This window comes from Pleurodeles waltl, chromosome 11, assembly GCF_031143425.1.
Source record: "Pleurodeles waltl isolate 20211129_DDA chromosome 11, aPleWal1.hap1.20221129, whole genome shotgun sequence".
In the NCBI taxonomy this organism is placed as follows: Eukaryota; Metazoa; Chordata; class Amphibia; order Caudata; family Salamandridae; genus Pleurodeles; species Pleurodeles waltl.
In genome coordinates, this window is record NC_090450.1 from 934423059 (window position 1) to 934449171 (window position 26113).

The 26113-nt window shown below is 45.7% G+C and overlaps 1 protein-coding gene across 2 annotated transcripts in view; it reads right to left on the reverse strand.

Moving 5' to 3' along the window:
* The window catches only part of CIT (citron rho-interacting serine/threonine kinase), a 1039445-nt gene that overhangs the window by 722065 nt on the left and 291267 nt on the right, over positions 1–26113 (reverse strand). For both annotated transcript variants that reach the window (XM_069215034.1, XM_069215033.1), the window contains exon 12: positions 6552–6695. In XM_069215034.1, coding sequence (XP_069071135.1) covers positions 6552–6695 — 144 coding nt within the window. The remainder of the gene's footprint in view (positions 1–6551; positions 6696–26113) is intronic.

Genomic DNA, 26113 nt, shown 5'->3' on the forward strand with positions numbered 1-26113 from the left:
CCAGCAGTATGCAAGAAGCAAACAGACCGAGCAGACGAAGGACCTTGAGGACTGGAACTACCGCTCAATTTCGAAACATTGGAATCAACGTCTGCATGTCCTGAACCCTCTGGGGCGGAGGAAAGGCCCGATTCAATGTTGTGTCCAATACTGCCCCTATGAACAGGAGGCGTTGACCGGGCTCCAGGTGAGATTTGGGCACATTGATTGAAAAACCCAGGTCGTACAACAATTGAGTTGTCGACTGGAGATGACGCCGCACGAGCTCCGGAGTCTTGGCTTTGATCAACCAATCGTCCAGATAGGGAAACACCACTATCCCCCTTCTTCTGAGCTCTGCCGCTACCACCGCCATCACCTTTGTGAAGACTCGAGGTGCTGAAGTAAGACCAAACGGGAGGACCGCAAACTGATAATGCTGCGATCCCACCACAAACCGGAGATACTTCCTGTGCGATTTGAGGATCGAAATATGAAAATATGCGTCCTGCAAATTGACAGACACCATCCAATCTCCTTCGTTCAACGCCAAAAGAACCTGTGACAGGGTCAGCATTTTGAACTTTTCCTGCCTGAGGAACCAATTCAAAGTCCTCAAGTCCAGAATTGGTCTTAACCGACCATCCTTTTTGGGGATCAGGAAGTATCTTGAATAACAGCTCTGACCCCTCTCCTGCTCGGGAACCAACTCTACCGCGCCTTTTGCCAATAGGGACAATACTTCCTGTTGTAATAACAGAAGATGGTCTTCCGAACAGAAGGATGGGCAGGGAGGGAAGGGAGGAGGGAATTCCCGAAAGGGAAGAGTGTACCCCTTCTTCACAATGTCGATGACCCAAGAGTCCGTTGTTATAAACTCCCACATCGGAAGAAAATGGGCAAGTCTCCCCCCTACCGGAGACAAGCGGACAGGGAGTGGCGGAGGACTACGGCTGCTTTCCCTGCTGCACCCCTCCCGAGGAAGAGGCAGAGTGCTGCTGGGTGGCTCCTCTTGTACGGACTCTGCCCCTGCCCCTAAAGGATCTGTATGGCAGGGAGCTTGCAGTTTGTTGTGGTTCTTGAAATCTGCCACGAAAGGAGGAGCCACGTCCAAAACCTCCTATAAGATCTAAAGGAGGATGAGGCAGCTGACTGAAGACCTAGTGACCTCGCTGTGGCTCTGCTCTCCTTAAATCGTTCAAGAGCAGAGTCTGCCTTTGTTCCAAAGAGTTTTTCGCCAAAGGCCAGATCCAGGAAAGTCACCTGCACATCTGATGAAAAGCCAGACGAACGCAACCAAGATTGTCATCTGGAAACTATGGACGTGCCCATAGCTCTTGCCACGGAGTCTGAAGTGTCTAACCCAGACTGGATCACCTGGGTCGCCGCCGCCTGAGCATCCGTCAGCAACTGTAACATTTCCTGGGACAAGTTTGGATGGCCTTTCGCTTCCTCCATAAGGGCGTGGATATAACGTCCCAAAATGCAGGTCGCGTTGGTTGACTTTAAAGCCATACTACATGAAGAAAAGGCCTTTTTGGCAGAATGGTCCATTTTCTTCGATTCCCTGTCCGCAGGGGTTCCGGGAAACGAGCCCGGAGAGGACCTGGAAGAACAGGAGGCCTGAACCACTAAGCTCTCCGGTGTAGGGTGCTTGGAGAGGGAGACAGGGTCACCTGGTGCCACCCATTAGCGTTGTGCCACCGCTCTGTTTACAGCCGCTGAAGACACAGGTTTTTTCCAGATGTCTTTAATAGGATCTAGAAGAGCCTCATTAAAAGGCAAGAGAGGCTCTGCGGTTACAGAAGTAGGATGTAACACCTCCGTCAACAGGTCCCTCTTCACCTCCGCAGCGGGAAGAGGGAGATTTAAAAAGTCTGCAGCCTTCTGTATTACTGCATGGAAAGAAGCAGCTTCCTCAGTGTACTCCCCAGGGGAAGCTAGATCCCACTCAGGGGAGGTGTCGATGCCACTTGCAGTATCAAGTCCTTGAAAGTCACCGGAAGGCTCCAAGATCTCACCCTCTTCCAGGTGTTGTCTGCTGTATTCTTCCTCCTTCAGAAAGTGCAAAGCCAGACGTCTAGATCGAAGCCTAGATTCAAGACCCGGTGTTGATAAGGCATCGGCTGACGCCAAAGATCTCCTTCGACGCCGAACCTCAGATCCATTCGACGCCGGACCCTCCGGCTCCACAAGAACCTTGACTGTGGATTGGATCCAAGGTGAATCCATCGGCGCTGTAGCAGGTGTAGTAGGTCTCCTAGGCGACGTCAAAGGCATTGGCGCCGGTTCAGCTGCAGCAGGCAAAAATGGTGTAAAAGGCATCAACTTGTGAGACGCTGGAACACCCAAATTAAAGGCCAAAGGGCCCGACGGACCTGCTTGTCCTCCACTCAGCGCCATGGTGGAAAAAATATTAAACATGGCATTAAAAAAAGCGGCAGGATCCGTACCAGGCACCGGGAACGCAGGGTATTGCTGTTGCACCAGCGCCGGCATAGACGCCGCAGATGGCCCAGGTAACTCCTGGCCAGGAGAACCCTCTGGTCTCTGAAGAGGCTCGACCTCGAAAACCGACCCAGGTGAAGTCGGAGTCGTGGGAGGTGGAGGGGTGACGGTCGGGCTAATCTCCCACGTCGGACGGCGCCGAGCTGACGGAGATGCCGATCTGGACCGGGACCGTCCCTTACTCGATCGGCGCCGGGAGTCGTGACAGCGCCGAGAGTCACCATGGCGATGATGAGCCCTCAAGGATCTTGACGAGGACTCCCTCCGATGACGCCTCTCCTTCTTTTTCTTGGAACGGGCCAAGAAAAATGTTGCCTCTCTTTCCTTGAGTGCCTTCAGGTTCATGCGCTGGCAGGAGCCGCATGATTCGACCTCATGGTCTGAGCTAAGGCACCAGAGGCAATTCTCATGGGGATCGGTAACCAACATACGACCCCCACACTGGTTACATGGCTTAAAGCCAGATTTCCTTGGCTGCGACATTGTAACCGTCGAACCGCAACTGTAGCTCCCTGTGAGCCTTGAAGAAAAACCGTTACTCGGAGGCACGGAAAAAAGGGAACTGACGTCTGCATGTCGACAAGGGCTTCTTATTGCCTAGATGACGTCATACGGCATCGCGTGGAGTCGGGCGATTGTGACGTCATCGTCCACGTGTAGAGCTAGAAGAAATTTCCGTCGAGGCTGGCGCGAGGGGAAGAATTCTTTAGGTGAGGAATCCACAGGTAGGTGTATCCATCAGAAAGGAATGTTTTTCTAATGAGGAATGCATATATAATCAGAAAACGTAATCCAGCTTTTGGATTACATCCACACAGCTAGATAGAAGAAGTTCTAACAATAGTTCCACTCCTGAACAGGCAAGCCAATATTAACAAATGAAATTGTTCAACAAATAACTGAGAAAATTGTATTTGGTAGTAGCCCTTTCGGAAACTCAGCCGGAAAATAGAAAGCTTTTTATTTACCAACTGATCTCAGAAACTGAACATATACAATACAAGAACATTTGGTGAAAGGAAACTGGTTATATAATTGAGAGAATGACAAAGGTTTTTGCAGACATAGAAAAAAAGATGCACCCATGTTTGCAATGAGTTACTAATTTTTAACACAGTTATTGGAGGAAAAATGTTAATTCGTACAGTGACTGGGAAATTATCACAGGGAGGAACTACACTATATTGACTACCAAATACACTGTTTGTGGAAAAAAGGCAAAGTGCATGTGTGTGAGACTACAAGGAATTTTAAGGCATTATCAGGGACCATAAGATCTTAATAAGCTTAAGCATCAACAAACAGCAACACAAGTGGTATAGGCAGCCTTAGAATTAACAAACATGCTAAAGAAGATTGATAAACCATTAGAAGTCTACTAGATATATATATACTAAACATTTAAGGCCCTTTGGTCTGTATGAGTCCATTGATTTTATTTAGTTTGTATATTGAATTACAAGGAAAATAAGTATGTAAGTTGTAAAATTTGTAATGATCAGCTAATTTCCTAAGTGGGAGCATGTGGCATGTGGGGTGGGGGTAATTAGTTGCTCTGCCATTTCATATTAGAAGCAGCAAAGGATATGCACCTAGTTATTTGCGGTGTCCTGTGCGAGTTGTGTACATAACAAAAGGCCATGCTCAAAATATCTATGTTTAAAGAGCAGTGTTGAACAACTGATTTGTGTAATGCATACTCTGAATTTGCTAGAGAAATACATAGAATTATTGCTCCATTTTAATAAGAGAATTACATTTAAAAATGATGCTGCTTTTAAAGACACCTGATGATTATTACTATTTTGTTGTGGGAGAGAGAAAAAAGGACTTCAATCCAGAGCCAGGGACAGATTATTAGTAACTGGGGCCCGGGAAATACATGAACGTATGCTAGCACCAAAATAAGGAGTAATTTATTAAAAGAACTTGATAATACTGCGATGAGCAACAACATTGCACCTAGCTGAGATTAAGCAAAGGTGGACAGGTACCCTAGTCACAGCCCATAGAGACAGAGGGCTAGCTGTTGCCATCTGAATAGTGTTAGGCGTGAGACACTCCCAGTAGGGTAAGTAAAGAGCAAGGGCTTTGCATTTAATCAAGTATTAGTTCTGTTAATCTGTAACACTTCTAATATGCTAATGATTATCAAGTAGCCTTAAATTGTGAAAATAGGGCAGCAGACGTTTATGAATGCATCAACAATGCTTCATCTTTCAATGACCGTATCAGTTCTATCATTACTAGTAAGTGTAACATGAGTACGAGGTAAAATGGGCTTTTCAGCAAGCAATTAATAAAAATTCATCAAAGTCATAATTATGGCCTGGGAGAGAGTAACTTATATAATCTATATTAACATGAAATGTTTATGAATTAATGTGTGATAATGCTGCATAGAAACAATAATAATAATAATGTTTGCTTGAACGTGCACTTGAAATGTGACCACGGGGAGTGGCCGCCAATGTATACTTAGACTAATAATAATGACCAAAAATGTTTTTTATATCCCGTTTAAGAGGTTTGTACTAATGACTGCATTATTGAATCTGTGCTGAAATCCCCATAGGCCTTAAGTTAGCATGAGCTGAAGTTTAGCTGTTTGGTGTTCATATTAAATGTATTTTCCTATTTTGCAGTGTGCGGACTCATAAAGGACACAACCCTGCCTGTTCTTTTTCTTCAAATTAGAAGGCGAATGTAACCATGTTAGATCCGCTCTCATGCATACTTTTCCCTGCTCATGGAATAAATGTTAGAAACAAACTGAAACAATGTAGATTAATGTAATGTACAAGGTCATTCAAACCAGTGAAGACAATGGAACTGCTGACCAAAAGATGTGCAAAGAATTACAGAAAGATGAAATCATACCGGACGTGCCACCTCTAAAGGCGTCAATTATGAAGACCAATCAAAGACTTGTAAAATAATATGGGGTGAAGAGTTAGGTTACCTAATGTATTTTCTGATAGGTTAAAGATAGTGGGGTATAACAGATGACCAATAGAATTTTGGGGGAATGTACAATGGAAAAGGGATAAAAACCCATGTTACGGGGAGTCATTGAGGTAGGTTAGGGAATGCTATTGATTTTATCCAGGAACTCGGTCACTCTGTTTGGTGACTTGTTGGTTTACTTAAAACCATCCTCGCTCTTAGATTGTCCATTTTTACACTTTACCTCCTTATGAGGAAAGTGCCCTTTTGCCCCGGAGCTGAGTTTTTTCAACTGATGGAGAATTGACTGATGTCCTGAGACTGAACCTGTGCACTGACCTAAACCTTGGAGGGTAATTATGACATTGCATTTGTGATTTGTCTGTTTGCTTTTCCTTTCTAGGTACCAACCGCTTGCTTTTGACAGCGACAATAGTTAGATGTTTTCCAAATTGTTGTTCTAAATTGTTTTGCGTGAAGCCCCACATGCGAATGCTAATCAGTGGTTAGGATAGGTGTTCACCAAAACTGACGCAAATAGACAAACGACCGAGACTATGCTTTGTTGAACTGACGCATTATTGACACTCTGCTGAATTTGACCTATGTTCACGCCGTGTTATGTTCTGATGTTTGTGATTCTTGCTTTAATGAAAGCTTATCAAAGTTGCCATATCGTGACTATGCTATTATGTTTCTTGGTGTTGAGATTAACGCATCTGCTTTTAGTCTGTAATTAATAGGGAATAAAACTCAAAATTCTACTAAATCGGTGTGATTATTCATGGCTGAAAGGTCATGGCAGCGTCTTGATTTGATTAATGACCTTGACTAAAGTAAAATGTATTGTTGTGATAAATACTGATGACATTATTAACGTATTTATTGACATATTGATTAGCTATCTCGTCCTAAGGTGTCTCTCAACTGGGTCAAAAGATTCATTGGCCTAAAACGAGTCCTGATGTGTAATAAATTATCATAAAGGGACGCGTTATCAGGCCAAAACGAGTGCTCTTTTCTGACACATTTTCTCCCAACTAATACATCATGGACAAGAGAATAGTGGCTCAAAAAGAGAAATTTCTACAGAAGTGTGGACTATAAGAAAGGCTCACACTGCATTCTGTGATATAGGTGGCAAGATCCTGCTCCAGAAGAGACCGCTGAGACTCCGAAGCCTTCAACTCAACCTCCTTTTGACTAAGGACAGCCTCAACTTCCGACACGCGACGGTGCAATCGAGTCATTTCCTGCTCCATCTGAAACACACAACAGAAAAGACAAAATAACTAATTGTGTTAGCACGTATTATGATGAAGGAAACAAGTAAGTGTAAACAATCAGCAATTATTCCCCACATATCAGTAATGAAGTATCTAGTCTACAAAACAAAAATACGAGAGGAAGGTATTCACCTGAATAACAGGTTTACTTTTGTGTCAGTTACACAATAACTGATGAGACATGGTCTCTAGTGCACATCAAGGGAAAACCCACATTCACCCATCTTAGATAGCTAGGAGTTATTACAAACTTGGTGATTTAGTCTCCAATAAGAGAAAGAGATTCAAATATAACCAGGTGTGTATATATAATGAATACTTAGAGTAAATTCGCAGAGTTGTCCACAGAGTAGAAATAAGACCGTCTAGCAACCAACAAATTACTCCTTGCAAATACTACATCCTAAATTACGTTACAGCCAGCCACTTGAGAAACGTAAGATAAGTGTGAAAAAAGTTTCTACAAAAAGAAATTACCTATCAAAAAATTTCCATCTGGATATTTATCCTTCTCAGGGAACTTCATGCTAGGCCATCAATATCTTGAATATTCTGAAGCATTAAGTAGAGCAGGGAAAAAATATTTTTGCTCACTTGGCTTCTGAACAGAAAAAGACTGACAGTAGCATACTGAATGCTGTGGAAAGCCCACAGAGTTTAAAAATATCCTGGTGAAGGAGGGTGAGCAATCACGACATGCAGAGCTGGTCTCCCAAACCATGACGCTGCAGGTGCAAAGGGTTTAATTTATATCTATGCAGAATTTTATTGCACCCATGTGGAGGCAGGATCACTGATCTGCTAGTCAATATGTATAAAACAGCAGAGGTTAGCACACAACATCCAGTTACAGGGTTCAGCACACGTTATGAAGATGGTAACAGATTGGAAGAAGGAAATGAAGAATTTGACGAGGCAGGGGAGTACGAGCAAACTGAACGTTCATTGATATTTGGCCAGAGACCTGGAGCTACTGAATATAGGGTGATTGAGGAAAAAACATTTCAACAAAAAAACAGAAATTAGGAGGGCTACAAAAAGAAAATGGCAATGTGCTTGATTTAATGACCAAGTCTAATCGAACACATGACAGTAAAGGGTAACAGATTGTGGTTGTTTAGTGAATCGCAGCCACCACAAAGGAATCAGCAAACGTATAAAGACGTACAACTACAGAAGCCATGCCTTGCAGGTAGACAAATCTGATGTCAAAGGAAATGAGGAAAAAGTATAAATCAAAGATGGATAAACATTTTAAATCAACTATGCTACTTTTAGTCTGGAAGTTGTTCTCATGCTCGGTATGTTGGTATCCCTTCAATCTGCCAGTGCGAGCAAACACGCTTTGCTTGCCAAAACCACACAAGCGTGTGTGCATATATCATGTGTGTTACAGCACATTAGTGCCTTTTCAGTATTCTGGAGGTGGGATAGGCAAAGTCCGATCATTTGATGAAGTGTTGGCTTGGCTAGCTCACAGATCTGGAACATAAGTTTTTCTGAGTTTCATTCAGAATAAAATGAAAGATGGTGCTTCCACAGGTCTGACTAGACTATCTTCTAAAGTATCATGGTACCACTGTTTACCCTTCTGCACATACTGGTGATTCAGAGGATAGCAGGAGTTGATAAATTTTAGGTGGACTGATCCACAGCATGCAATGGCCTTGTATATTTTCAATGAAGTCACAATGTTTTAAGATTTGAGGGTAAGACGCAAGTCTTACTGTGGGAGATTTCACTATCTGTCGAACAAGAGACTTGTACACCCTCTGTCCCAGAGATTAAACCCATTGAGGTGTAACTCAATATTTCAAACTTAATGTCAATGAAGACACTGACAATCAACTAGGTTATAGGAAGCTGGCCTGGTGTGTGGTGGGTACCTACGGTACTTATACCAGGTCCAGGTATCCCCTCAAGTGAAGTGTAGGCAGTGTCTAGAAGCCAGGCTCTCTACAGGTAGCTGTGGATGAGCAGCCAAGGCTTATCTAGGAGACATGCAAAGCTCATGCAATACCACTACAGTCACACAGTACTTACACACAAGAAAGAAAACACTCAGTTGTACAAAAATAAAGGTACTTTTTTTTGGAACACAGTACCAGAAAATACTAGAGAGGCAACCCTCCAATAGGAGGCAAGTGAAAACAATATATATATATATATATATATATATACAGGGAGTGCAGAATTATTAGGCAAATGAGTAGTTTGACCACATCATCCTCTTTATGCATGTTGTCTTACTCCAAGCTGTATAGGCTCGAAAGCCTACTACCAATTAAGCATATTAGGTGATGTGCATCTCTGTAATGAGAAGGGGTGTGGTCTATTGACATCAACACCTATATCAGGTGTGCATAATTATTAGGCAACTTAACAAAAAACAAATATATACCCATTTCAATTATTTATTATTACCAGTGAAACCAATATAACATCTCAACATTCACAAATATACATTTCTGACATTCAAAAACAAAACAAAAACAAATCAGTGACCAATATAGCCACCTTTCTTTGCAAGGACACTCAAAAGCCTGCCATCCATGGATTCTGTCAGTGTTTTGATCTGTTCACCATCAACATTGCGTGCAGCAGCAACCACAGCCTCCCAGACACTGTTCAGAGAGGTGTACTGTTTTCCCTCCTTGTACATCTCACATTTGATGATGGACCACAGGTTCTCAATGGGGTTCAGATCAGGTGAACAAGGAGGCCATGTCATTAGATTTCCTTCTTTTATACCCTTTCTTGCCAGCCACGCTGTGGAGTACTTGGACGCGTGTGATGGAGCATTGTCCTGCATGAAAATCATGTTTTTCTTGAAGGATGCAGACTTCTTCCTGTACCACTGCTTGAAGAAGGTGTCTTCCAGGAACTGGCAGTAGGACTGGGAGTTGAGCTTGACTCCATCCTCAACCCGAAAAGGCCCCACAAGCTCATCTTTGATGATACCAGCCCAAACCAGTACTCCACCTCCACCTTGCTGGCGTCTGAGTCGGACTGGAGCTCTCTGCCCTTTACCAATCCAGCCATGGGCCCATCCATCTGGCCCATCAAGAGTCACTCTCATTTCATCAGTCCATAAAACCTTAGAAAAATCAGTCTTGAGATATTTCTTGGCCCAGTCTTGACGTTTCAGCTTGTGTGTCTTGTTCAGTGGTGGTCGTCTTTCAGCCTTTCTTACCTTGGCCATGTCTCTGAGTATTGCACACCTTGTGCTTTTGGGCACTCCAGTGATGTTGCAGCTCTGAAATATGGCCAAACTGGTGGCAAGTGGCATCGTGGCAGCTGCACGCTTGACTTTTCTCAGTTCATGGGCAGTTATTTTGCGCCTTGGTTTTTCCACACGCTTCTTGCGACCCTGTTGACTATTTTGAATGAAACGCTTGATTGTTCGATGATCACGCTTCAGAAGCTTTGCAATTTTAAGAGTGCTGCATCCCTCTGCAAGATATCTCACTATTTTTTACTTTTCTGAGCCTGTCAAGTCCTTCTTTTGACCCATTTTGCCAAAGGAAAGGAAGTTGCCTAATAATTATGCACACCTGATATAGGGTGTTGATGTCATTAGACCACACCCCTTCTCATTACAGAGATGCACATCACCTAATATGCTTAGTTGGTAGTAGGCTTTCGAGCCTATACAGCTTGGAGTAAGACAACATGCATAAAGAGGATGATGTGGTCAAAATACTCATTTGCCTAATAATTCTGCACTCCCTGTATATATATATATGTATATATATGTATATATATATATATATATATATATATATATATATATATATATATATATATATATATATACACACACACACACACACACACACACACACAGACAAATAGTAAGCGGCATATAAGATGTTAGAAAACTGTGTAAAATAGCAATATACAATACTAGCCATAGGAGGAGCTCCAAACCATATACTAAGAAAGTGGAATGCGAACACATGCCCCCCCACCTAGGTAAGTAAATCACATAGAGGGGAGCTGGGAGTACTAGGAAATTTCACAAGTAAGTAATGCAGGACCCACCAGCGACCAGTAATGCAGGAGTAAAACACTGGATTTATCCAAAACCAACCCAAAGCATGAAAAGAAGAGAATGAAGACACCCAGAATAGCCTGCAAGGAACCAGCAGTGGAAAACCAAAGAGGGAGACCTGTGGAGAAAGGGGCCCAAGTCCAGAAGTGTCTGTGGAGTCCAGGGGGAGCAGGAGATACTACCCACCAAAAGGTACCTTTTGGAGTTGGTCAACGAAGCAGGAAGACATGTCAGCACTGCAGCACAGAAGTTGGAGAAGAGTTCCTGATGCGTGCAAGAGGTGTCCCACACTGGGAGCTGGATTACAGATTGGTGTCGGTGAAGAAATTCCACCAACACGCCTTCGGAAAGGCAAACTCACAGTTGGAGGTAAAGGGGTGCTGCCAGGGACCAGCAAGGTCCAGGAGGACTCTACCCCGGGGGGGGCAGGGGGGGATTGAATCACAGGGGACCCTCTGCGTCGCAGAAGGCCCACAGGAGCAGATGCAGCACCCACAAATGTCCCACAGGGCAGGGACACAGAAGTAGCCCAAGCAGCACCGCAGAAGTTGCTCCCACGTCGCCGCAAGACCACACAGAAGTCGCAGGAGGGAGTGCTGGGGGTTGGAGCTACATGCTACCTGAAGTTCCCCTCAGAGGTGAAGCAACCAGCCTTGGCAGCTGCAAAGGACACAGTGCACAAGGGTACTGTCTTGCATGGAGTAGAAAGGACTTACCACCACCAAAGTGCGACAGCTGGTAGAGAGGGCCAAGGGAGACTCTCTGGACACCACCCATGATGCAGGAGCCACGCCACTCAGGAGGGGAGATCCACACAGCCGGTCTTCGATGCAGCCAGGTACCTGTAGTTACAGGGGAGTGATGCCTTCACCCCAATGGAGATTCTTTCTTCTTGGGGAGGCTGAACAGTTGCAGTCTTCTTAGGATGCAAAGCTGGCAGGAGTTCTGGAAACAATGTTGCAGAAGAGCCTTCCTCGCGGATCTGCAGCTGTTATGTTCCTGGAGGGTCCAGTTGCGGTTCCTGAGGCCAGAAGTCGAATAAGAGGTTGCAGAGGAGTCCTGCTGGAGTCTTGTATGCTGAACCTGAGGACCCACCTCAGAGGAAGACCCTATGTAGTCCAAAGAGGGGGCTGGGTCACCTAACCAGGTAACTACTTATCAGAGGGTGCCTCTGACGTCACCAGCATGGCCTGGAGTTCGTGGGGGACACTTCTGCTACTACAGGGGTGCCCTCACACACAGGTGCCTGCACCCTGCCCTCTGGGCTGAGAGGGCCTACCATAGGGGTGACTTCAGTGACCTGGTGCAGAGACCTGTAGTGAATCCAGGTGCGTGCACCCGGTTCACGCAGACTGCAATGGCAGGCCTGCGGAACCCTTTGCATGGGCTCCCTATGGGTGGCAGAATAACTGCTGCAGCACGTAGGGATCCCCTGGAACCCCAATGCCCTGGGTACCTAGATTCCATATATTAGGGACTTACCTGAGGGAACCAGTATGCCAAATGTGGGGAGAAAAGGTTAGTAGCAACCAAGTTTAGAGGCGAGAGCATAATCACTGGGGTACTGCTTAACAGGATCCCAGTCAAACACACTGACAACAGGCAGAAAATGGGGGGAACCATGCCAAGAAAGAGGGCACTTTCCTACATAGGTTGTTTATAATCCAGTCTTAAAGAGGGAAAATTATTTATATAGACACAAAAAAGATGTAACAAGTGTAGGGCGCTGGCTCAATTTATGGTGTACACCTAGGGTGTGGCACCCTAATGTGAGTCCAGGCAACCCTTAGTGATAGTGAATTGGTGTCCAGATAGCAAGAACTCTCTAGGGATAGCTGAGGCGAGCAGCTATAGCGTATCCAGGAGGAATGTAAAGCACTTGCAACACCACAGTAGTCAGACAGTAACTCACTCATAAGAAAGAATCAGACAGTTGTTGCGAATATAAAGGATTCTTTGTTACAGCACTACTACTAGACTAGCGTTGGTATATGTCCCTCTGAAGATATGTACATACAATATATACAGAAAATAACCAGCCGAAATAGCTTTAAATATATAGGAGGGGGGCTCAGACACCATACCATACACTAAATTAGTGGAATGCAAATTAGTAACCCCAACCAAGGTAAGTGTGGTAGTTAGCTAGGGGTAGATGAGAACACCAGAGGTAAGTACAGTAAGTGCCCCCAGCAACCAGGTATAGAGTGGTTACTTATCCAGTCGTCCCAACACAGGGAAGTAATGGTTGGAGATTGTGTGTTTCAGGACCCTTCCAGTGGACCATGAGGAAACCAGGAGACAAGAGGAAGATTGGAGAATGTCCCCACCCAAGGATACCCATAAGACATGAGTACCTACATCAGGGGACCCGGATGCAGAGGGGAGAAGGAAATCTCACTGAAGTCAATGGAAGCCTCGGAATGTCCAGCTGCTGTCACGACCTGCGGACCAGGCGGGTGGAACCCAGGGACAGATTCTGGACACAGAAGACCTTACAATGGAAGAGGACAGAGTCCAGCACCCTTGGAAGTGCCCAGGTGGTGCAGGTGGCAACGCCCACACTCCTAGAGGTGACATTCCTGTAGGTTGGTGAAAGAAGAAGTCCAGCTGCAGGGTCCAGGAGCTGCAGGAGATCATAGGAGTTGCCTATGAGCTGTTCCTTGACGGTCTCGGGATTGCACGCAGGTCAGTGACCAGCGAGGCCACCAACAAGCAGTGGCAAATGCAAGCATGGAACAAGTTTTGGGGACCAGCAAGGTCCAGGAGACTCTACTCTTGAAGGGAAGTCAGGGCTGGCCCTCAGCACACAGGGAGGCCTGCAGAAGTAGTCAGACCCCCCCCCCCCCCCCCCCAGGTGTGACCCACAGGTGATGGACACAGGGACTCACAAAGAGGCCTCAGCAGCACAACAAAACAGAAGTCCCACATCCCAGGAGTTGCAGGAGAGGGGTTGAGTTTGGAATTGCAGAGTGCTGGAGGCTTGGGCTTCTTGGCGTCCGAAGATCTCACGTAGGAAGAGTCAACAAGCCTTGGCAAGAGCAAGTTGCAGTGCAGAGGAGTTCCAGTCCAGTGGTAGGAGCAGGGCCCCACTGTAGGAAACTGCCACTGTTGACATGGTTACACCCCCCCCCCCCCCACACTTTAAGCCTAGTGTTGATGCCAACTTTGATTGAAAGTGTGCTGGGACCCTTGCTAACCAGGTCCCAGCACCAGTGTTCTTTCCCTAAAACCATACCTTTGTTTCCACAATTGGTACCACCCTGTCACACAGTGAAGTCCCTTGTAAAAAGGTACCCCTAGAAACAATGGCCCTGTGGCCAGGGAAGGTCTCTAAGGGCTGCAGCATGTATTATGCCACCCCAGAGGACCCCTCACTCAGCACATGCACACTGCCTTGCAGCTTCTAAGTGTTGATGGGGAGAAAAAGACAAAGTCAACATGGCACCCCTCTCAGGGTGCTATGCCCACAAACCACTGCCTGTAGCATAGGTAAGTCACCCCTCTAGCGGCCTTACAGCCCTAAGGCAGGGTCACTATACCACAGGTGAGGGTATAGCTGCTTGAGCAATATGCCCCTACATGCTCTAAGTCCATTCTTAGACATTGTAAGTGCAGTGAAGCCATATTGAGTATAGGTTTGGAAGTTTGTCATTACGCGCACCACAGCTACATGATGGTTCCACTGAATACCAGGAAGTTTGGTGTCAAGCTTCTCAGCACAATAAACCCACACTGATGCCAGTGTGGGATTTATTGAAAAAGGCACACAGAGTGCATCTTAGGGATGCCCCCTGTATGTTAGCCAAACTGCTAGTGTAGGACTGACCGGTCTGTGTAAGCCTGCCACTTTCAGACAAGTTTCTGACCACATGAGGTGAGTGCCTTTGTGCACTCTGTGGCCAGAAACGAAGCCTGCCCTGGGTGGAGGTGCTTCACACCACCCCCCTACAGGAACTGTAACACCTGGCGGAGAGCCTCAAGCCTCGAGTTACAGTGACCCAGGGTACTCCAGTTAGTGGAGATGCGCACCCCCCCGGACCAAGCCCTACTATTGGCAGCAAATCCGGCAGGAAAATTAGGGAAAACGGAGTAGTGACCACCCCTAAGGTATCCAGAGCTGAGGTGAGGCCCTCCCCCCTGCAGAATCCTCCATCTTGTTTTGGAGGACAGGGACCAATATGGATAGGAATGTGCCCCCCCCTCCCCTAAGTGAGTGGGCACAAGGAGGGTGTAGCCACCCTCAGGGACAGTAGCCATTGGCTACTGCCCTCTAACTCCTAAAATGCCCCTAAACCTAGGATTTAATGGCCTTCCAGAATAAAGCTCATCAGATGCCTGGTGACCTACAAGAAGAAGGACTGCTAAGCTGAAACCCCCAGCAGAGAAGGAAGACGACAACTGCTTTGGCACCAGCCCTACCGGCCGGTCTCCTGCTTTAAAGAACCTGCAAATAGACCAGTGACGCGTCCAGCCGGGCCAGCAACCTCTGCCAACTCCAGAGGATTGCCCTGCACCCAAAAGGACCAAGAACTCCCAAGGACAGCTGCTCTGTCTAAAGAAACTAACAACTAAGGACGCTCACTTCACTCCAGGTGTGCGAGTCTTGAACCCTGTGCACCCGACGCCCAGGGGCCGTATCCAGGTGGTCCACCCACCTAGAGAGGGTCCCCAGGCAAATGCGAACAAGTGCCCACCCTGGGTGGACCTCTCAATCCCTACACGATGACGACTGCAGAGGAAATCCCGAGGACCCCCCTGACCGCAAAGCTCTGGACGAAGATATCAGACGCCTAAAGACACACTGCAACCACAGCCCCCAGGCCTTGGAGAAACCTACCCCCGGTGCCTCAACGTTCAGCAGGCGGCCCTCATCCCTGTCAGATCAGTGGTGTGCCCGAGACACCCCTCCTGGACCTCGCCTGAAGCATCTGAGTGACCCCCCCGGGGTCTCCTCATAGGCCAGCATTGCAAATCTAACTTCCTGTTTGCACCCTACACCCAGTTGCTGAGGGTGTGTGTTTGGGTGCCTACTTGTGGCCCCTCCAGTGCTCTTTTAATTCCCCCTGGTCTGCCCTCCAAGCTGCGGGTACTTACCTGCAGGTAGGCCTGATTCCAAGTAGCCCCTTTCTCCAAAGAAGCCCACGTTAAATTTGCTCAACTTTGACCTCTGCACCCGGCCGGCCCCGTGTTGCTTGTGGTGGATGTTTGGAATTAAATTGAACCCAAACCGGTGGACTTCCTAAAACCTGGAGACTGAAAGTGTAAGTGTTGTACTTACCTGTAAAACGACCTAACATTTCTCTACACACCATTCCCCCCCCCCCCGGAACTTTTTCTGAAAATTGCACTGTGTTCCTTTTTTAAAATAGCTTTTTGCTAATATTTCAAAAACGTTATTACTTATCTATTTCAAAGTACTGTTGATACCTGTGTGAAATACAAAGCTTTAAGGTACTTACCTGGAGCCTGAATCTTGTGGTTCTAAAAATAAACTAAGAAAATATATTTTTGAAATATAAAAAACATTGGTCTGAAGTTAAGTCATTGAGTGTGTGCTTCTTCTATTGTCTGTGTGTGTACAACAAATACTCTGATAAGCCTAACTTCTCGACCATACTACCACAAAAGAGAGCATTAGTATTATCTACTTTGGCATCTGTCAAGCCTCTGGGGAAACCCTGGACTCTGTGTACACTACATCTCACTTTGATATAGTATATACAGAGCCAGCTTACTACACCCACCCACTCCCAAGTAGGTCAGAAAACAAGCAGGAGGCCAGAGGAGGCCACAGACCCACCACCTGTGATGCAGAGCCTGTCAATGTCCGTGGGACAGCTGACCCCCACCAGCCAGTCGAGGTTGTCTTGAGGTACCTGCGGACGCAGGAGAATGACTATCACTCCAAGGGAGATTCATTTGTGCTTCCTGATGCAAACAGAGTCCTTGTGACCCTGGACGAAGCACAGCCTTGGATGTTGCAGAAATCTTGAATGATCTGGAGAAATAATGTCACAATGGGAGCCTTCCCACCAGAAGCAGATTTGTTTTGGTTCCAAAGCAGACCAGCAGCGGTCCCAGAGGCCAGGAGCAGAAGATGTCTTGCAGAGAGTTTGCCTTGTAGTCTTGCTCGACGAATCTGAGAGCTCCACCCTCGAAGGAGCCCTTAAGTAACCCCTAAAAGGGGGTTGGTCACTCTCTGAAGTGTCCCACCTATCACTCAGGGTCAGGCACGTTATCTACCTGGCCTAACCAGCTCAGATGCTCCCAGGGGCCTCTCCACATTTTATTTTCAAGATGGCAGAATCAAGTGGCCACCTGGCAGAGCTCTGTGCACCTCCCTAGGGGAGGAGCTGGACATGTGGGTGGTCACTCCCCTGTCCTTTGTGCAGTTTCACGCCAGAGTGGGAACCAGGGGTTCTTGAACTGGTGCAAACCAGATTATGCAGGGAGGGTACCAAATGTGCCATTCAAAGCAGTCTGGTGGTGCTCAGAGGCCGCCCCACCCCAGCCCTTAGACACCTAATACACGGGAGGAGACAGTCACACCTCTCCCTTGGAGGAAATCCTTTCTTCTGTCATTCTCTGCCTGAGCCAGGATCACCATCAGGAGAGGAGAACAGTGTCTGGGGCCGGCAGCAGTGTAGGCCGGAACCAGACCCCGTAAGGCTGCGCAGGCAGAAACTGGGGATCCCCTAAGGAACCCCTAGAGTACATGGCATCATGCAACTAACACTGGAATCAGTGTAGTTGCATGATTCAAACATGTTTAAAACGAAAAATGCCTAAGTTTGGAGAAGTCATTATGTAGTTGGACCACTTGTGTTGACCATTATCCACTACAGATCTTAAGATGGATTCCCCGCACTTGCAGAGTCCAGAAAATGGAGTCTGGGGTTTGTAGGGGCACCCTACTCATGCAGGGGTACCCTCACACTTCAGGACATGCACCCTGCCCTTGGGCTGAAGGACCTACCACAGGTGTGACTTACAGTGTCTAAGTGAAGTGACCGGGATACAAGGCAAGCCTTACATCTGGGGTGAAAGGTGCATGCACCATTTCACACAGGCTACAATGGCAAGCCTGCAGACACAGTTTGCATGGGCTCTCATGGTGGCACAATACATGCTGCAACCCATGAGGGACCCCTGGTGTGCCTATGCCCTGAGCACCTGAGTACCATGTATTAGGGACTTACATGGGTGTACCAGCATGCCAATTGTGGGTGTAAACAGTTTACCACCAACCAAATTTAGGGGAGAGCGCACTGGCACTGGGTCCCCGGTTAGCAGGATCCCAGTGCACTACAGTCAAAAACATACTGACACCAGGCAAACAAGTGGGGGGATACTACAACCAGAACCCAGCTTACTACAACAAGGATCACATACAATAAGGTATTGGCAGAAGGCATGAGTAACAGACTTTTCTAAACATCCTGCAGAAAGTCATCGTTTATGTACAACCAAAAAAAAGCAGATGAAAATAGTATGATACTTAAATAGAACTAAAGCAAAAAGTTTGCAACAGCCTGGTATACCAGAATAATAATAAAGATAATTTTGATACTTATTATGTAATGAATTGCATCATTCCGTTTAATATGTAATAGCACAATGGGTTTGCATGAATCCCGCATGCTTTAAAGCTCTGTTAGGCTTTCTAATAGCACTATATACTTTAGAGCTGTCCTGATCGTCACAGAAGACAGACTGAACAGATTATTCGACTCATTTCCTTTAACTCATTTCTGGAAAACTGCATAATCCTTCTTGGATGTCCTCACCCAGTGAGCCTCGTACCTTTAATATTGCTAACACTTTGGGATGGGATTGTGACTGTAATAAGAGCTTCCACGTTTAATCCATCTCAATAAAAGAGCTTCTATATAACAAGGGCTCTAGCAACATTAGACAACCAGTAGACATGCCCTGTATTACACACAGCAAGCCTCATACTCACACAATAGCATCTGCACAATAGATGCCAAGAATGCTCTTTAAACAATGGCATTATTTGCTTGCTAAGGGCACTAGCACTTGCTTGGCTTACATGGCGTGTTTAGACACAATGGGAACCTCATATCAAAAGGTGGAATAAATACTTCCTAAAACTGGCATCAAACATGCACTACAGTAATTACAGATCAGATTTCTTAGCTCTGGAATTCATTTATTGTTTGAAGACTGCTCCCATCTTACAGTACAAGCAGACAGCCCATACTCCAGAGTGACACACCACAACACCTGCCCTATCAAAGGAGGTGTGCAGCCAAACGGTTACAAGTGCTTCCTGGCATGAAAACAGGACACATAGCGCTTATGGGGTCTTTTGTCACCCAACTATGGAAATTTACAAGACATCTTGTGCCATTGGAGAATGTAGAAGACATGGTGAGCATGTGCCAGGCTTGGATCCAAAGGCAGCATGTGAAGAGGATGGATGAAGGTAAAGGAGCCATTTTGGAATTTTACTCATGTGATCAGGTGCCTTCCTATAAGCTTCTTATGAGAACAAAGCTTTCTGTACTAGTCTAAGAGACATGCCTCTTTCAGTGCTTGTATGTGATGTCATTCCTCTCTCTTTTTTTTTTTTTTTTTTAGCCCTTAAAGCTGTCCGGTGTACATGAAACGCAGACATAGAAGCACCGTCTTCAGTAGAGTCCACTCATCTAAGTGCACACAAGGCAGAGTCTTTTTGGGAGGCCACCTTCCTCACTCACACCTGACATTTGAAGGGAAAGGAACTGGCACCAGACTCTGTAACCTAGAGGGGAAGAAGCCTGGGCAGTAACAGCCAGTGATTTATCCCTTCAGGGCCCCATTGCTTTGAGGTGGACCTCTGACTGTCCACATTTATATACAGTGGTAAATGCACGGCCAACAGCGTAACACCACCACGTTGCCAGCTCAGGAACAGCTGGAATTGACTGACAGCTCAACTTTGCTCATATCACTCAGCCAATTGACAGTATTTAGTGCTCACAAGGATGTTTAGACTGTCGACTGATAGTCTGCACCTTTATCTGTTGTGGCATTTCAGCCTCCTTGAAGTGCAGACTTTATGTACTCTTAAGGACAGAGGAAACATTTATTGAGTACCTTGCCAAGAATATGGCTAACATTAATGGCATTAGGCAATCTAAGGGCTCCAGCTTGATACGAATTATAGGATTTCCCAGCTCTACAGGGGCCAGATTTCTAAACTAAAGTGCAAGGACTTAGTTCAATGCACTACACTGAGGAGGGAGTGATTTTTGGACTGCAGCCCTGTTCCTAACCCACTAAGCAGTTCTGCGCATGCAGTATTTTCACGTTACTTAATCCCATTCAAGTTTCAAGGAAACAGTAGTAATTAAAATCTTTCATTCTTAAACACAATGAAGCATATTACTAGGAGCAACAGGGATTTGTTTAAAACCCTTTTTTAAACAATCTTAGTCTACTTCTTAAAATGTGCACTGTAACCACATGGCATTAAATATAAATGCAATTATGCATCTCATAAGTAGCAAGAATAAAATAAACATGTTTAGAAAGTTCCTAGCACCCTTAAGCTCCTCCCTAAGCGAAACACTAAATTTTTAGTGTTAGCATTTAATTGCAAGTTCTTTCAGGAAAGCAATTGGGACCTAGGCAAAAAAAGCACCCATTGCTAGGTTTCCAGACCAAATTCTCCAATTCAGAGTGGCTAATTCAGCAATCTGGTATGACCACTGATTTTATCTTGTACTTCCAAAATACAATGGGGTTCAGAGACAAGAATTGCTTAAAAGACTAAAGGCTTGATTTACATTACTGAGGGCGGACTTATCTTTGTCAGAGCGAGAGAGAAAAATACTGCATCGCCCTGTAGGAGTACTCGCTAGTAAACAAGAATTAAGCAGCCATGAACCGGACATTCACATAGTCAGCTAAAGAGATACACGCGAGAAATGGGCTAACTTAACCTAACGAAAATGAAGTCTGGCATGGTGTACACGACAACCTGTGACATGAGGAACTTTTGCTTGTATGCCGCCAAAGTACTCATGTATATTTGTGGTATCAGAAATGGCATGGACGTCATAGCTCAGCAGCTGGATACCTATAAGGCTGCCTCCAGCCTGAGGGTTAATTGGTTGAAAACCTGCTTGTTCCTGCTGTGTCAGGGGTACCCGGTTCAACCAACCATGGTGAAGGGCCATCAGATTCAGTGGGACATTACACATTCAGATACTTAGGCATTAATATATAACACACTACCCCAATCTCTTAGGGGGCAACCTAATAAGAGCTACTTCTGCTCTTCGACCTTAAGTTGCATTTTGTAAATCGCTCCCTCTCACGGTAGGAGCAAGGTAGCACTGTCCAAAATGGTTATGCTCTGAAGCTATTATATTATTTCACACAATTACCTATTCTCATCTATCGTAAAGTGTTCCGAATGCTGGACGGAATGCGGAGTGATCTGATATGGAATGCTGGCAGACAGACTGGCTCTGACTAGGTTACAATTACATACGGAAAATGGTGTACTGGAGCAACTGACTTTCAAACATTACTACCTTGCATCCCAGCTCCAGTGGGGAGTGCACAGGATGGCACAAGTTTCAACCATTGTTGGTGGGGACGCGCTGGGTAAAGTATGAGAGCTATTCCTTCCTAAAACACCTTTGTCTTCAACCTCAAACACTCTCCTTCAGATGGCATATGCTAGCTACCAGCAAGCACTGCGAGTCTTAGTAGGGGTGACACCATACTCACTAGACATACCACTATGGTCCTTGGCAGTGTTCCGAGATGAGATAGGTAGGGTGCGGACATATGAGCTTAGCTTGGTCTGGGTACACTGAGCAACCTATTCCAAAACGATAACCTAAACCTTCTTGATTTGTTGGCTGAGCAAACCGGCCTTCCAGGAGCTGAGTTCAACCCAGTGACACCTAGTCCTTGAAGTAGAACGGATCTGGGGAGTCACAGTACAAGAACCCTCACACACATGCGGACACATTTTTCACTAGGCACTGGATCGAGAATTGTATCCTAGATAGTAAGAGTCATCCTGGACAGGGCCACTGACCCCCTGGCTGACTTGCGACAAGTGCGAGGAGTAACTGGGGCACCCACTGACTCCCAAGGAATGGCATAGGGCACTTTTACATCCACGAAAGGTCTCCTGCAATGCCAGTTTCAAATATATTCAACATATTATCCTCCATAGAGTGTATCTAACGCCGTCAAGACTCCACAGGATTTATTTCTTGGTATGACCTGCTTGCCGTTGCTGCTCAGCTCCCCACACTGACACGCTACAGATATTTTGGAACTGTCCCCCTGCCAGAGCCTTTTGGGAAGCAATTTTACTCAATACTGCTACGAATGATGGAACCGCAGGACCTTAACAACATAGACCGTTTTGTCTTGGGTCTTTATAAGCAGAAACAAGTGTGTGTGTGGCGGGGGGGGTTGCTGGGGAGGCACCCATTTTATTGATTTGGCGCTCTTACTAGCTTGGCGAGTAGTTGTGATGCGCTGGAAAGCAGCAATACCTCCCAGTGCCATTTTGGCTAAATGGGAAGAGACAGAATCAGTAGCATTGAGGAAGGAGGAATTGCGTGGCCTATGCAGATGCCCCATAGTCGCAGCCTGAGATAAACTCATTTATGCACTCCAGGCTGACTTGAACAATGAAACCTGACCACCATAACTGCTGGTGAGGCCACTGGCATGGCATAGGCTAGAGTATGGTGCTTCTCCTGAGCTATACTCCAACACTCCACAAGCCAAATTAAACTCCCACTAAGCCAGAACTAGAACACAGGCTCAACATTGTTGCTTCTTTCTTATTATGCTTTTGGACTACTACAAAGGTCCTGAGTTTCTAATCTGTACAGAGGCATACAAGTACTGCTTGCTGAATAAATGTCATACTGTAGAACAATGTATGCAACTTCACCTATGATTTGCTGCAAAACTCAATAAAAACATTTATAATTGTTTGATTCTCCCTTCTCCTAGGCTGTGCACAGGAGGACAATATGTGTATCCTTAATAATATAGGGGAAGAAGCACCTGTAAAGGATTTCAGGGGCCTTACTGGCACCAGAATCCTTACTACAGGTCTCTCCAAGTTAGGTACAGGAATAAATACTCAACCTGCTTTTTAATAAGGAAAGCCTGTGCCGATTAAGTTGCACAGCAACACAAGACTGCATAAAAGCTGAACCCCATTCCAGCAGGGAAAAGCAGGTTAGACTTTTTTCCAATGACAAAGGCCTATAACTGTTTTAAAACCGTTTAGGTCCTTCTCTTCCTCAGGCTTGCACCACCCCCCCCCCCTTTCCCTAGTAATATTCGCTCTGTTGCTCTTGATAGAAAGAGGTTTGGTCCGCTTTAGAAGTTCTAGTGAGGTTAATACAGAGCTGGCATGGCCGGAGGCTGTTAGGAAAGATGTAGAGCACAGCTTTTCATCAAGACTGTGAGTGTTTGTGCATCAGAGAAGACTTTGGTCCATTGCTGATACCATAAGAAAGGCCTTCTTCCCACTAGAGTGGAAAAGAGCCTTCTGAGATGGTGCCTAGGAGCACGGGGGAAGCCCACGCAGTCATTGAAACTTCATAGCCAGCAGGATGGGTGGTCTTTCCCCTTCAAAAGCTGCCAAGAGTTCCAAAAGGATTAGGACTGCTACCTCACCACTGTCCACCAGTCTACGAAGATCATTAAGAACAGTAACATTCACTAGTTTTGTACCTTTGCTCATTGCTTACAAGTGGTCATATAATGCCCAAATTGGCTCGAGAACCACACTGTGACTTAACTGTGTACCATACACACGTTGTGAAGGAAATCACTTGTATTCTACTAATCGTTTCTAGTTCGGGACAAAGCAGAAAGGCTGAGCAACTTCACATGAAAATTGCTGAAAGAGGGTTCATATATGCCTTGCTTTCAGCCATTAATGCAATTAGCTTAGAAAGATTGTGGGTCAGAGATGACTTCCTTTTGCTGCCTGAAAAAACAAACTCTCACCTGGCTCAAAGCATAATCAGATGACTAAACACAATTGAAATTAAAACGCCCCAAACCAGCCTAACTGCCAAATTTTGATGTCTCCGAAGCTTGTTAATAGTCTTAGTCAATAGATGGAATTGCAGTTATCTATATGGAAAAGTATACAGGCTCAAAGTATTACAGATTTGTGGATTCATGCACAAAGTGAAGTGTCATGCACAAATGTTCAAGCAGTAAACACTACACAGCCCAAACTTTGTTTACTTGAGTGTCGAAAGCAAGCAAGGTCAAAAGTGACAAAGGTTCTCTTCAAGCCCAGAGAGGGGACCTTATTCATCACGCCTTTAGACAGTAAACCAGCAGGAACAGCTATTACCCACCAATAATATTTTGGCTTCTCCCCTTTCACATTCCCTCAAACAGCTGGATATCCTGTGCTGGTACAGACCTGAGAGGCTCACCAGGCAGCTGACCGTGTTAGTGAAAAACTGAGCACCATTCAGCAATCTGCATTGTGCTCCAGGGGATTTACTGTCCCATACTGCCCTGCAGTGAGGAGGCCCTGCATCTGATTTCCCCCTTGCCGCACACTTATAGTGCCCTTCGAAAAAGGGGCCAAAGGCAGCAAGGCATGGCGCGGAGAACTAACAGATGAAGTAGAAGGGGTTTCAAATAATGGCAAGAGTAAGCCTCCAACAACTAATGAAATCATGCATTTTTACACCGGAGCCCCTAAAAATACTCGGAAACAAGTCTCCATGTCAGTTAACCTTGTTACAAGTCATGACATCCAAACAACTACCTCTCTTGAACCACCAAGGCTCCACTTTGATATCTCAGGTTGATAATCAGGATACACCTACTCATGCTGACAAGGCTTCACATTTACCAGCATCCGCTAATATTAACGGCTTAATTAGCTGCCAAGTTTTACCAGAGTCAACGATGTCCAACTCTATACAATCATCTGCCTCGACCACAGACATTTGCACATAGCGATCAATCTCTGACCAATGTCCTTTGGCACCTGAGAGTAAGGCTTTAAAGCCCATCTTGTATCTCTTGAAAACTGAATTCACTCGTATTAAGGAAGCTATACTATTATTGAACAATATATTACAAGCTATCCATGATGCTATAACCTGTCATTTCCTCTTATATGATAGAGTTCCGCAGATGCTTCTGCAAATCACATAACAAATTTGGTAGATTTTCAAGTGCACCAACTAGAAGGCCCCACCATACGCTGGCACCCATTCTCCAAAAGCTCCACTCCAGCATGCCAAATTGAGTGCTACCATCTGTAAGCCAGGAGACGGGATTGCGAGATCTAGGGGTTGCGAGTGGTCCCACGACAGTGCACATGCACCTAGACATATGGAAAGCCAAAAGGTGAATGTTTCTATGAACCCTTCTGCTTTTACGCCATCCATGTGGAATACTCAAAGGGCTCATGGAGGGGTGACCATTCACCATCAGCCTCCATTCAGAGGTAGGTTCATCTTAACTCCCTACACAGGTCACGGAGTTCAATTCACAATAGCTCTAAATTGCTATCGCAGTTGACTCATGAAGGCGAAGATGTAATATATTTGAAGAAAGTGCCCAAGCTGCAACTAGGCCAGAAGGAGAGCACCGAAGCCCTTATAGATAAAACAATTAATTGGGTTCGATCAAATTGCCAGTATTAGTCTATTATTCACAACAATATAGTTTCAGCTTACCGTTTGTCTAATCGTTCACAACAATTTGACATCATTAAACTGGTTTTGGCTGCGACCTAGTTGATGGACTTTTAGCTATGGAGGCAAGATGTATTTCTCCCTCAAGCTCTAACATTCGATTTAGGTCTAACCTGGTCCCTACAGAAGCAGTTACTGTGACTTCTCTTCTTCCCAGGTCTGGGTCATTGGTCACCAGTGAAACACTTAATGGTCCCTCCAATTCGATATTTCACCATGTAGAATGACGCAAGGCAGTCCAGCTCTTAAGGGTGGGTGGTGGTTTTTGATTTTTAAGTGACACCCCATTTTTGGAGGCCAACAATCTAGGTAATTGATTGTCACAGACTCAGTCCACTACCCTTGCCTTAAAAGGGTCCTCAGATTTGCAACTATCTTTGAATGTGACCGGTTTGAGCAGTGGCGGCTCGTGCGAGGGAAAGGGGGCAGGGCAGCATGTGGCAAGGGGAGGAGGGGCTAGTGGTTGCGACAAAATAAAAAAAAAATGTTAATGATTATTTTTTTATTTTTTTAACGTACCTGTCTCAGCGTGCCACACCACGCTGCTCTGCTGTTCGCACTGCAGGCACAGGGTCCAAGCCTGGCCTGCATCCAATCCAAAC